The sequence below is a fragment of the Pogona vitticeps genome, chromosome 1 (assembly GCF_051106095.1).
Source record: "Pogona vitticeps strain Pit_001003342236 chromosome 1, PviZW2.1, whole genome shotgun sequence".
In the NCBI taxonomy this organism is placed as follows: Eukaryota; Metazoa; Chordata; class Lepidosauria; order Squamata; family Agamidae; genus Pogona; species Pogona vitticeps.
Genome location: NC_135783.1, coordinates 182206827 through 182221017, shown reverse-complemented (window position 1 = coordinate 182221017; position 14191 = coordinate 182206827). Strand labels below are relative to the sequence as shown.

General features: G+C 43.8%; 1 protein-coding gene across 1 annotated transcript in view; it reads left to right on the top strand.

Annotated features, from left to right (window-relative positions):
* Positions 1–14191, top strand: part of CYP20A1 (cytochrome P450 family 20 subfamily A member 1) — a 41577-nt gene that overhangs the window by 24819 nt on the left and 2567 nt on the right. The window contains exons 6-12 of the mRNA XM_020810348.3: positions 715–793; positions 1916–2031; positions 3661–3715; positions 6654–6774; positions 7397–7508; positions 8858–8922; positions 11660–11749. Coding sequence (XP_020666007.3) covers positions 715–793; positions 1916–2031; positions 3661–3715; positions 6654–6774; positions 7397–7508; positions 8858–8922; positions 11660–11749 — 638 coding nt within the window. The remainder of the gene's footprint in view (positions 1–714; positions 794–1915; positions 2032–3660; positions 3716–6653; positions 6775–7396; positions 7509–8857; positions 8923–11659; positions 11750–14191) is intronic.

The window sequence follows — 14191 nt, the reverse complement described above, 5'->3', positions numbered from 1 at the left end:
TAAGATTAGAGGATAAGTACAGTGCTGGGGGAGGGAACAAACCAGTGGTAGAAGGTGACCACGTCCAGATAGGAGAATAGACCGGCTGCAGAGTGAATCTCCGTGGGTTCGTTAACTGCTCCTGTAGCAAGCAGAAGCAGTCAAGCATCTAGCACTTGTCCGCTGCTCATTTGTGACAAGCCAGGATCTCATGAACTGCAGTTTCCTCAGATCACAACTCCACCTCTGTGTGACACACTGAGTTAAATCTTAAGGTAACCACCAAAAGAGCTTTGTGGTAGGGAAGTTGTCCCTGCAGCCTCTTTTCCTTAGAAAGCCTCTCTGAAGAGCCAGTGCTCTCTTGGACAAGGCGTCCATATAGGGCTGCTGTGGGGAAAAGACCATTCAGAAGCTTTCTTCCATGAACCTCTTTATATTAACCTCCCAAATATTCCAGACTTAGGTTGGAGCAAAGTCCTGGTCACTTCTTTTTGAAATGTCCCAATGTTCCTCCAAGGAGACTTATTGTAAGGGAAGGCAGGGTGGCAAGAGGCACCGTGTGTTCTGTCTGTCATCTTCCTTCAGAGAAACTGTCTTAGGGCCCACATAGGCAACGGCTGCCTACTATTTTTCATCTTCATTGAGGAACCAAACTCCTGATTTTTGTCTTCAGGGAAGACTGATGTTAAGACAAGATTCTTAATAAATCAAGTGATTTATTTGCATCTGTTTCAGATCTGGGCAGAAATTGGAAAGGGTTTCTTAGATGGGTCCCTGGACAAAAGCATGACCAGGAAAAAGTTGTATGAAGATGGTAAGTTCCAGTCTCTTAGGATCATGTAAAATCAATGCATGGAAGACTGGGATGGCCAGACCGCAGAATGTCCCTTTTTCACGGTGTTGGTGGGGAATCATCAGGTGCCCTTTCACGGATGATGTTCTTCAAGGGAGTGTTGACATCTATGGAGATGTTGTGGAAATGCACTTGCTTTGTTTTTCAGTGCAGACTACATTGTGGTGTTTGTTTTTGGTGTGAGTATTTAAAATATATATATTTTTAGTGTATGTGAACAAATTTTCGCAATTGCTGAAGATGCTAAAAAGGTAAAACACCTTCAGACTCCATCCATTTCTGGACAGTAGTCTGGGGCTACCACCCTTTTCCAGCCCAATAGTAGTATCGTGAGCAAATAGAATAAAACAAGCCATAAAAGTTTAAATACTGGGCACAGCCATTTACCTTGCAGTCATTGTACAACACAAGATCTCATGACCATACATCTGTGTTGCCCAGAGGCAAACATGTATAAGGCCTACCTCCCTGCATGCAGTTTCTGCACTAGTCCCATGCTTTAGTTCATTCGTTTCTGCCCCTGATTTTCATCCCTCAGAAATCTAGACGTCTAGGAATGGGAAACCTATTCTTGTTGAGATCCACACATTGCCTCATTCCATTCCTGTCGAGTTCCACGTTCCAGTGGTGGTGGATGGATGACCGCCTGTTTTTCAAGATGTGCTATACGGTGACTTTGGGGATGGGAAAGGTAGATGGTCTTTTCCTTCAGTATACACATTTACTGTACTTGTTGATGATGATGAAGAAACGGTTAGGGTCAGTCCCTGGAAAAGTGTGGTCATGGTGATGATAATGATTTTGGACTAGAAGTTCCAGAACCTGCACTGGCTGGGTTGGCTGGGGTATTCTGGGAACTATAGTCCAAAAAAGCAACTTTTTCAATCTCTGAAGAGGGAGGTGGTGAATGATAACATCTGATGCAGTTTCAAATGATTCTTAATCTGTAAGCATGAGGGAGAGGGCCTGGCAGCTGGACTGACCTGAATTTTTCTTTTTCAAAACATCGCCCTCAAGTGACCACTAAAAGAACTCCATTTTTTCCTCTTTCCTTTGTTTTTGTTTTGTTTTTTTTGCTTAAAGCTCTGATGGAGATGGAATTAGTCTTGAAGAAAGTCATAAAAGAACGACAGGGAAAGAGTTTCAGCCGGCATATCTTCATAGATTCTTTACTTCAGGGGAACCTGAATGACAAGCAGGTATTTTGTCCGATATCTATTGCATAATTAGCCATTAATGCCATTTTGAGGAGAATTGCTGCTAGTTTTATCTTGGTGGGCATGATTAACTGAATTGCTGCTGTATATTTCACTTGCTGTAATCTTCTTCCTAGCTCAAAGGTGTATAGCTTTCCTCCTCTCTTAACTTTGTAATATGATTGTGTGTTTGGTGAACTGTGTTTGGATTGTGAATTGTTATGGTTTGCTAGGCTAATGTAGGCATGAGTCAAAAAGGGAAACTTTATTCAAGGTTTAGATCTGGTGTAAAATAGTGCTGTTGTCAAGCTGGTGGTTGTTCATCTTACAGATGGATATATATGTGCTCTTCCCTTGTGAAAAACTTTTGGGGACTTTTGTCTACAATTTTTCTGCATTATCCATGAGGGAGGAGTGCTTAGCCTGAGGAAGTGGATTTAATCCATGAGAGCTTGCTACTTGTTAAGGAGTTTTTTGTGTCCAGTAAAAGGTATCATCTTTGTGTACCTCTTCCCTTGTCTGTGACTCTGCTGGCTTTCTGCCCAGGTTCCTGTCAAGCGGAATGTTCCTCCAGCGTGTCTGAGGTATTCTTCTGACATAACTGCCATATTTGGCCCACTGAGGATCTGGACCGAGCCTGCTGAAGAGCTGGGCCCCTCCTCTTCCTCACAAACTTCCCTGCTCCCAGTCGAGAAAAGGAGTCCCAAATACAGTATATCTGATCACTGATAGGACCTCCTTTTATCCTTCTGGAAATACAAACCGGGAGGGCCTCATTCCTTCCCACGAAGTGAGAAGGCTGAGGGGTGAAAAGATATGCCTCAGTGAGCAAATCTTCAATATAGAATTGCACCCCAAAACCTCATCCTATTATGGGCGTAACTTGGGAGAAAGCTCTATCAGACATAGTGGCATTCAAATCTAAGTAAGGAGGAATCTGTGTATGTAAATTTGTGAGCCGGAATGGTGCTTCATACTCTTCTTGTGCACATCTCGCCTACCCAGTTAGAGCTATAAGGTGCTGTTGTGAGCTACTGATTTCTTTTCATTTCCAGCATAGATAATGTTTTTAATGTACAGTGGTGCCCCGCATAGCGACAATAATCTGTGCAGCAAAAATCATCGCTATGCGGGGAAAAAAGCCCATAGGAATGCATTAAAACCTGTTTAATGCATTCCTATGGGCAAAAAACCTTTAAGCGAAAATCCTCCATACAGCCGCCATTTTCGCTGCCCGGTAAGCGAGGAATCCGGGCGGCCATTTTTTTTTTAACCTGGCGGCCATTTTGGAACCACCTATCAGCTGTTGGGAAATCATCGCTATGCGAAAATCAGTAAGCAAAACAGCTTACCGATCATCGCAAAACGATATTTTCCCATTAAAAACATCACAATACGATCGCGAAAACGATCGCAAAAAATCATCACTATGTGGATTCGTCGTTAAACGGGGCACCCGTTAAGCGAGGCACCACTGTATACAGTATTTTAAATATCTTAACCAAATGGCAATGAAATTTAGCAATAACTTCTATTCTGCTGTCCTGTTCTCAATCAGTTTCTCTGGGTGGGGTTATGCAGAAAATTACTATTTACTGATTCCACCTCCCTGAACCAGATTTTGTTTCCTAGATTTTGGAAGACACTATGATATTCTCCCTGGCAGGGTCCATCATCACCGCAAAGTGTAAGTATATAAAACAGGATACAGCTTGTAGGCAGAGGCTTGTGACTCTTGTCACAGTAGTTCTGTTGCTCCTCAAGGTCCTGCTGAATTTGTGTGCTTTTTCCCCATAATAATGGATAATATTTTTTTACTTCTATTTATGTTGTATTTGTGGGATTCAAACACCTTTAAGAACATTAATGATTGTTTCTTCAAATAAATTGTTTTATTACTTGATTTGATAGGCCAAAGGGGTAAAAGACAAAACTGCAAGGCTTGGCAAATAGCATTCATGGTTGCTTCAAAACCTGATGACCAAACAGAAGATGCCTGGGGAACCGTGTGGCCCTAGGGATGCTAATGAACTCCACTTCCTAGCCACTCCAGCCAGTGGTGAGATATAATGGGATTAGTAGTTCATCAGCTTCTTGATGGCCAAATGTTCTCCACCCTTGAAGGTGGGGAAAAGATTCATGTAAGCTCATGGTGTATATAATGGCTCCACAGGATGTGACAGAAAGCGAAAGCCAATGGCACTGCAAGCTGTTTCCGTAGGATCTAGGATTGGCATCAGCATGGCAAACCAAAAGCAAATAATGCATTGTTGGAGGTATACAAGGAATAGGAAGAGTTGGGTTTGAATCCTTGCCCAGTTACGCAGCTTACTGGATGATCTTGGGCCATTGTCTACCAGTGTAACTTAACTTAAAGAGTTTTTTAGAGGATGAAAAGGAAAGCTCTGTGTACACCACACTGAGGAGGTCAGCACACAGTTGTCACAAACACAACAGGATCAGAAGATTTGCTGAGATGGTTTAAGCTCTTGGTTGAAAAAGTTCTGTTTTCTGGCCTAGACAAGACAGCCCTGAAAAATGAATGGACAGGGCCAGTGATTATTGCTGCCTGTGTGTTTCAAAAACTTTACTGAAGTTTTAGGCAGTATGGGTTTAAAAGTTCTTATGTTATTAGGTCCCTCAAGGTTCTTCCCTAATGTAGAGTTTGAATGAACAATAATTTGTAACAGGAAATGCTGTACATAGGAGCCAGAATGGGCTATGGGCCAGCGATATGTGTCCATAGGCAGGAAGAAGAACACTCCCTCAGCCTTCCCTCACACTATGTGCCCTAAAAACATGCTCTGGAGGGCTGGGAAAACCTTCAGGATGGGAGCTGCATGGGTAAAGGAGATGGGAAGAAAGCCCGAACGCTACTACAGGAATAGCACTGGATCTAACTCATGCTGTGTCTCATTTTGCTTTGCTTGTTCAAGTCTCCTGGACAAGATTTTTGTGGAACATGTTCCCAGCTGGCTAGGTTTATATTTCTAGAGGGAAGGGGATATATGTTGGCAATAAGCCGCCCAGAGACCTTTGGGTAGTGTGGACGGCATATAAGATAGATAGATAGATAGACAGACAGACAGACAGACAGACAGACAGACAGACAGACAGACAGACAGACAGACAGACAGACAGACAGACAGATACCTCAGCACTTTTAGTTTGTGGCTAAAAAATGTGTAATCATCTGACATGTAATCACAAAAAAGCTTTGTTCTGTAAGAAGAATATTTATTTATACCTTTATGTACCACCCATCTAATGGCGAGCTGCTACACCATGCAGTTTACAAAAAACCCCAATCACCTCAATAAAAAACGAACTTATAATTCCAACAAAAGAAACCCCCAAAGGTGGCAGCTAAATGAGCATAGAATGTAAACATAAGGCATTAACAAATCTTATCACAAGGGGAGGATATTTAAAAGCTCATCTTTAACAAGCTTCCTGTAGGTCAAGGAGGGAGGGAGCCTGGCGTACATTCACAGCAACGTGTTCCAAAGCATTGCAGCCACCACCGGGAAGGCCCAGTTCCCTCCCCTGGGAAAAATGAGTGACATGGGTAGAAGATCTTAAGGATAACACACTCTGACAGGTAACAAGGTCCCAAACCACTAAGGACCCTTTACAAGTTAATATTACCCTTTAAATTTGACAAGGAAGCAAACAGGGAGCCAATGTAGGTGTGGCAGAAGTGGGAAGATGTGGTCATATTTCAAAGCTCCCAAAACCAACCTGGAGACTGCATTTTGAACCTGCTGTAGTTTCTGTATCTCTCCATTGGTCATTTGCATCTAACTGACAGCCTGTGCTCACCCTCTGCCATGCAATTAATGTTATAATAAAAGACCCCCTTTGCAAGAATGGGACTTTTGCCCCCTGTGTACAGGAATGATGTTGAGTGGGTGGGTGGGAGGGCAGGCCGTATTCCCTCTAGATCTTTAAAAATGTGAGTTTTCCACTGTTGAAAGTTACTGGCAATAAGACTGTGAGTTAGAAAGGGTGCAGGGGTCCGAGAAGGGATGAGTACTCCTTCAAACTTGGTAAAATTGCCTCCACACTCCTTAGAGGACCTGGGGGAAACTTTGAGGTATTCTCTAAAATTTATTTTTATTGAAGGGGACTCAGCCTGTGAATCACATCTGCGATTTAAAGTTTACCCTGAGCTGTGGAGCTGGCCTAGGTAGCTTTAGACAAGTTACTTCCTCTCTACCCTCATGTATAATATGGAGTTAATAATACTAGCTGCCTTCTTGGGAGTTATTGAGATAATAACATATGTGAAGCACATGGAGCACTTAACCAAAAAAAAAAAAGCAAGATATAATTGCAGAGTTGCAACACTGCTTCAAAAGACTGTTCAGCCTTTTTAAAATGTTATCCTGGTTTTTGCGAACGTATACTTTCATTTCCTCAGAACCCGCCAAGCAGCTGTTTCCTCTTTGTAGAAAGCACTGATCTACTCTCCTTAAAACATTGCAGCTACTTCATTTTGTCTCTGTGTGTTTGTGTGTGAGAGAGAGAGTTTAGCTAAAGTAAGGGAACTGAGAGTTGTAAGGAAGAAGTTGCTGTGCAAACATATCATTTTGCCCTCTGAAGTTGTCCTTTCCCCCCTCCAGTGTGCACCTGGGCAGTCTATTTCTTGACTACCTCAAAAGATGTTCAGCAGAAACTCTACCAGGAGATGGACCGAGTTCTCGGAAAGGGCCCCATTACACATGTGAAAATTGAGCAACTCAGGTGTGTGCGCAAGAGAGACAGAGAGGGAGGAAAGGGTGTGAGAGGGAAAGGTTAAGCTAACGACCATTCTTAGATGATAAACATATTTAAATGAAAGAAAGCAGGTTCCTCTAAAAACCATGAGGCATCATGCTGTAATAAATCCGTGCATCTTTTAAGTTGCCACCATAATTGTTGGTGGCTTTCCTAGAATCTGTTTTCACTGATTGTTTTTTCCAGTGGGGATGTTTGTGATGCAATAGGCTTGAGAGCAGGGATGACCAAAGTCTCTTACAAATCCTTCCCACTCACTTTTCCTCTCATCCAGTCCACTCTGCCCTTTCCCTCCTTTCCCTTGTTTCCATTTTGGTCTAAAGTGGTGGTAGCACTTCGTGAGTTCAAAATATGCTTAGCAATCGAGAAGTGTTAGCTTTAACACTGGGCCACTGTAGCCAGCTGAAAGGAAACGTGTGTGTTAATGGATTAGTCTCATTGCAAGTGGCAGGGTAAATCTTTGCCTCAGTGTTGGGTCTCGTGTTGGATTTCTGCTGTTACGGAGAAATCCTCTGGGCTCCACAGGGGTGTGGCGGGGGGGGGCATCTTCCAAGGTCAAGGAAAGGCTTGTAAAGCTATTTGTCTGCAGATATTGCCGGCAGGTTCTGTGCGAGACGGTGAGGACGGCGAAGCTGACACCCATCGCTGCACGGCTTCAAGAGCTGGAGGGCAGAGTTGACCAGCATGTTCTTCCCAAGGAGGTACGATGAGAAGCTTGGCAAAGAAATCCTTTGTGTCATATTGCTGGATGCTCATTTTTTTCATTGTTTAACTTTTCATTTTTATTATGGGGATGGGGAGAAAGACATTGACATACGAGAGCAGAAGAGACACACACGTGCACAACATGCAGCAGACTAGATCATTTATTTTTTTCCCATGAGCTGATTGTATCTCAGCTTTAGAAGCCAAGGCATGAGGAAGGCTGTTACCTGCACACACGGTCCTTTTGTTGCTGCTGCTTCGGCTTCAGACATGATTAAATCAGGAAACCTCTAATTAAACATAATTTCCTGATTTGTGCAGGAGTAGAAACTTGATTATACAGATATATTTTATTTTGTTTTATTATGCTGCCAACTAGATAAAAAATATATGCCTGGACATTGTCCTTAATCTATTTATAGGCATGCTTACTTGGAGGTATTTCCCACAGTACTATGTCAGACTTACCTCCCAGTAAGCACATTCAGGATCGCAACAGTCAATTTGTTTGTTTGTATGTATGTATGCATGCATGCATGCATTAGAGATGAAAGCATCAAGCTATTCTGTACATCCGGACAAAAGGTCTGAAGGCAACGAGGAAACCTGAATAAGTGATTGAATTCTGTCTGTCTTGATTAATAGCTATCTAGGGCAAAGTTGGTACCATGCAACCCCCATCCAGTTTTAAAATCCTTAGTAGTCCTCTCTAAAATAAAAAGAAATTAAATTAAAAGTTTTAAAAATCAAAATTACATTTCTGGGAGGCTGTAAGAAGCACCTTTTATTCCCTAATCGTTTTCCCTCCCACCACAGTCTTACACAAGCGAACGTTGTACTTTGGGTGACTTCTAATTTTGTCAGGAGGGGGTGCTGCAGCCCTCGTTGGCTCTGAGAGATAATGTGCCTCCCCCTCCTCTCCAAAGATGTTTTTCCCAACCTCAAAAGTCTCCTTTCATGAAAGCAAAAGGACAACTATTGAGGCTTCCATGCTTCTCTAGTTGGAGCCACTGAGGTTTTTCTGTTTTGCCACCATGACACTCTTTGCCCTAAAAGGACATCTCTCAGAAACATTTCTCAGTAGCTCCGTCCTCTCACCTTCTTTCCCTCAAATTCCTCACTTCCAGAGTCAGCTTGTAGTAATAACTAGAACATTATTGGCTCGTGTTGAATTCAGGCTGCAAAATGGCTGATAATGTGAGGTGGAAAACATTTATAGGTTGCATGCATTTATATGAATAAAGCCATTACAGCACAGGGTGGACGACTGGCATATTCACTTCCGTGTGGCAAGGATGTGTATCTGAGCTGACTAATGTGATGTGTTTTCTAATTTCCATTTCAGACTCTTGTGCTCTATGCTCTCGGCGTGGTGCTGCAGGACAGCGCAGCCTGGTCACTGCCATATAAGTATGGACGACAAGCCACCTTGTCCTCTGTTTATCTTTCCTCTGTTGGTTTAGCTTGCTGATTCTGCAGGAGCGGTTGGGCTTTGATTTGTTCTATTTCGGCTGTTGTATTGTAGAGGCCGATGAATTGATTGATTGATTGATTGATTGATTGATTGATTGATTGATTGATTGATTGATTGATTGATTGATTGATTGATTGATTGATTGGACTTATATGCCACCTATCTAGACACAGTCTACTCTGGGTGGCTCACAACAGAGAATATAAAACAATTAACATAAAAAGCAGTTATACCACCACTTCGGTGGTGTACTGCACTTCGAAGGGTCTTCCTTATAAGCCAACCCTCGACCTAAAGCAAAGAGTGGGCAGAAGGTGACAAGGGGCAGCCTGCAGATCTCCCAAGGCTGTTTTGGTCGCCCCAAGGCAGGCAGGCAGGCAGGCATGCGCACATGCACCCCGCTTTTCGAATCCAGAAATGGATACTTCCAGTTTATTTTCATTACTTCTCTCACACACAGACACTCACAAGAGCATTTTGAAATGGTACAGGGCCAACGATGTGTGGCTGCAGATCATGCAGTTCAGCTCCCTGACTTTCAAGTCAAAGGGTGGCGAACAAAATGGAAAGGAGAGATTCCAGACTCAGGACTTTGCATCATGGCTTACGTGACCTTGCAAACTGCATTTGCAGCATCTTAAAAAAAAAAAAATCAATGAACACCCTTTTCTCACGTTCATGATTTTCTGTCACAAATGCTGTGTGCCGCTTTTTTTAAAGGCACCCGGGAGAATGGCATGCTGCAGTCGCAGTTCACCGTACTGTGGTTCAGATGAGGAAACCTCAATCAAGGGTTTCTTTTTTAAAGGTGACAGAGGTCCTGCCTCATTATTTCCAGATAGGAGCATTAAAGAGGGAGGGGGGGAGAGAATTCTTTAAATTTTGAATTCCATAGTGTGGACAGAAATGTTGTAGCTCTCTTTGACCTCCAGATGGCAACTTTTAACATGGTTCGGTGTCACGCACATGGAGGCTGGGCTTGAGATGAAGTGGGTCACTGACTTTAATTCAAGATGACATTACATCTAATCAAAGGGGGAAAATCTCTCTCTGGTTGCTGTGATGTTGTCTCTGGGTGTAAAAAGAGACAACAGAACTCGGCCCAAGGAGAACTGTGAGCTCTGATGTCTTCAAGAGCAATACAGAAGTGGCTTATGAAGAACTAGAATGGTAAATGCTCTTTGGCTTTAAAATGTGAAGTAGAGAAGACGAAGCCAGCTGTATGCCTGTATGCTCACACACATACATAGCATACATAGCCTTTAGGAATTGCTTATGCAAAGATATTCCTGCCTTCTGAAGGTTTTCATGCATAGGCTTTCCTGCCGATTATAATCTAGAGATCACCTTGATTCTTTTCTACTCCCTGTGCAGCTATGGTGGGTGATCCAGTTGGGGCTCCATGTTTCCAGCCCCTTCCCTCGTTGTGGCATCTCCTGAAGCAAACGGGAAGCATTGCTCCCAGCAGACAAGAGGAGGGAGAGAAAAACTGAGCCCGGCAGGAACTGAATAACCTACCCGAACCTATGTGATTTTGAGGCTACAACTCCCAGAATCCCATAGCAGCTGTGGAATTCTGGGAGCTGTAGTCTGAAACATACACATATCCCCCTTCTGCGGAGCATTCTCCGTAGCAGCTGTGGATCTTTGTGAGGCCATTCTGTTTATTCCTAAGTGGGGAGAATGTAGCATTTACTGCAGCAAGTAATGTTGATTAAAGGCCATGCTGTAGCATGTGTGGTTTTCTGGAGCGTGATCGTTCACTGGATGTTAGATCCCTTAGGGTTCCTGCCTTCCGCTTGTGTTAACCCATCTTGGGTCTCCTAAAGGTCATCTAGAATTTGCAGTGAAATAATCCAACTTTTCTGAAGGGCCAAAGCTTCACAGTCTTAGCCGAGACAGTAGGCAATGGCAACTCCCCATCGGCAGCCCCCCCCAGACTTTCTCCAGTGTATGCCAGCTACCAAGAATTCCCATGTCAGCCACAGTACATTGGCTGTAGTTGCATCCTGCAAAATGGTGAGCTGTTGTCACAGTTTATGGTTTTTAACGTGTATTCTAGCTGGCCTTTAAGGGAATGTGGAGAAGCAGAACAGTTGAAACAGCTGAAGGCTTGAATAAGAAGGAATCTAACGCTCAGTGAAACATCCTGCTTTTGCAAATTGTACTCAAATTGTCCATGGACTATGGTTTGGCCTTTAATCAATATTATTAGTTACGGTAAATGCGTCCTCCTTGCCCCACCCCATAGAAATAAACAAATTGGCATCATCTTTCTGCCTTTTCAGTCTCTTGCTTGTGGGGATCTTAGTGTTAATTTAGGCTTGGCTGTGTAACTGCTTGTGTAAAAAAAAAAACGCCATCCTGGTGGTGAAACAAGCTTTTCTTTCTAATGACTCATCGGCTCCTGCACACACATTCATTCGCAGGCCAGCTGGGTTGAGAAAAACTGTGAGGCCGCTTCCCGGGAAAAGAAGAGAGAACATGAAAATTATAAAGACGTTGACTAAATGATGCAGAATTGGGGATGAAAACTGCATTAGATTGATGCAAATACAGAAACAGTGCTCTCTTCTGCATTGACGTGTTTCTGCTTTGCTGATAAAGGCATTTTTGTAGATTTTGTAGAGAGGCTAATTTTTGTTTTCTCCCTCTTGTTCCTGTTTGTTGTAGATTCGATCCAGACAGATTCCATGATGAATCTGCCATGAAAAACTTCTCTCTCCTGGGTTTTTCAGGAAGTCAAGAGTGCCCTGAACTGAGGTGAGGTGGAACAAAAAAAAAACATCTGTTCATATAAAAGAAAGGAAGAGATCCATTCCTAAGGATGCTTTGTAGAGTTTTGTCCATATAACAGTGTGTGTGAGATCTTCTCCGTGACATATTCTGGCTTAGTGGATGGAAGGAATTTGATGGAAAGAAAGTTTGCCTCCTCCTCTCCCAACATGTGCCTGCAAACAGGAAACATATTTTCCAGAACGTAGGCTGAGGCTCTGAGATCTAGTGCGGTCAGCAATCATCCCAAATTCTGTATGATTTCCCTCCTGCTCCCTGTGATTCCTTATCTAACATTATATGTGAAGACCCCCTGCCCCCAATTGTTTAGTAAGGCACACAACTTGGAGCATTGTTTTAAAATAATACTTCTCATTGTGCGATAAGGTTACTCGTTAATTTAAAAAAATCACAGTGAGCCTCATGGTATAGCGGTTAAACTGCAGTGCTGCAGCCAAGACTCTGCTCACGACCTGAGTTCGATCCTGATGGGCTAAGGTAGCCAGCTCAAGGTTTACTCAGGCTTCCATCCTTCCGAGGTTGGTAAATTGAGAACTTGGCTCGTTGGGGACAGAGCAATGTATAAAGGTAAAAGTTCCCCTTGACAATTTTTTTGTCCAGTCGTGTTCGACTCTAGGGGGTGGTGCTCATCCCCGTTTCCAAGCCATAGAGCCAGCGTTTTGTCCGAAGACAATCTTCCGTGGTCACATGGCCAGTGTGACTTAGACACGGAACGCTGTTACCTTCCCACCGAGGTGGTCCCTATTGATCTACTCGCATTTGCATGCTTTCGAACCGCTAGGTTGGCGGGAGCTGGGACAAGCGACGGGAGCTCACTCCGTTGCGTGGATTCGATCTTACAACTGCTGGTCTTCTGACCCTGCAGCACAGGCTTCTGTGGTTTAGCCCACAGCGCCACCACGTTCCTCTAGAGCAATGTATAGCATGCATAATTAAATTTAAACCGTCCTTATAGTGCTTTAAATGCTGCTGGGTGGTATATAAGCAGCACACTTTGCTTTTTGTTGTTTAAACGCAGGTTGGAACCATAAGACACAGTCCAAAATACACATTGTGATAAAACTTTTATTAAGCTGATTTAAAAGGAACAATACTATTTTTAGCAACATTATGGATATTTTTTTAAAAAAATACTTAAAATATAGAAATGTCCCCCACCCAAATATCCTTCAGTGACCCCCCCAAAAAAAAAACTAATAACACTTTAGAAGTAACAAGTAAATTTGACCCATTGCATGGGGAAAGTAACACCTTTACGTTGTTTCTTAAAAAGTAATGTTGCTGTGGGTGGAAGTGCTTGGTTGTGGGGCCAGGAGTTTGAATCCCCAGCCTGCTTTCTGGGAGAGCGGCCAGTTGAGGTCACTCAGGACTTACTTGCCTTGCCACCCGTGTGGCCTTGGGCAAGCTGCACAGCTCTGGAGCGCCACCAGGAGAAGGGACTGGTAAACCATTCACAGTATTTTGTAGCTAGAAAACCCTGGAAAGGGTCACCCTAACTCAGAATCCACTTGACAGCACATAATTATTTATTGTCGTGCTCTTATTACCCCCAAATATGACTTATTACAGTGTGAGTGTTCGGTAAAGATGTCCTTATTTTTTTCCAGCAAATCCAGGAGTCATGGGTGTATCAAATGTAAAGTCTCTATTTATTAATTCAGATAACAAGCCAACTTCTTTAACAGGTTCTCTCCGCAACTTCTCTTGGGAGGCCAACGGGTCTCGCAAGGGCAACCACATGTCATTTTCAAATGGGTTGAGGCAGTGGTTCCCAACCTTGGGCCTCCAGATGTTCTTGAACTACATCTCCCAGAAGCCTTCACCATCACCTCTGCTGGCCAAGATTTCTGGGAGTTGAAGTCCAAGAACCTCTGGAGGCCCAAGGTTGGGGAACACTGGGTTGAGGGATTTGGGCTCCCAGGGCCCCGCCAAAACTGGTTCTAATTCCGGGGGTTCCTCTTCAGGTCCCTCTGGGACTAATAATGGGAGGGTCTTCTCCTCTCCGGTCCATCCCCACATCAGAGATCCCTGTCCCTCCAAAGTACCTCACGATCTGGGTAATCCCTCATCTTCTGGATCACCTTGGTATGCCATGCTCGGCGCTCTTCTGCTGCTCTGGCCATGGCTTCTTTCTCCTCTCTCAGGTGGCGCCTCCACTCCTTGGCTTCTGATTCGCCCCAATACGGGGGTCTTTGCGGTAACCCCTGGCGGCACCTATAATCGGCTTCTTGCTTGGGTACTTTCACCTGCTCCCATCGTCCCATCCAGGGATCTTCCAGCCAAATAAGTTCCCATCCCCCGGGTATATTGTCCCGGTCCCTATTTATATCCCCAGCTCCCGCCTCCACCACTTCCCGCGCTCCTTCCTCTTTTCCCGCCAACGTGGGTTCAGTTTGAGTGGACGCAGTT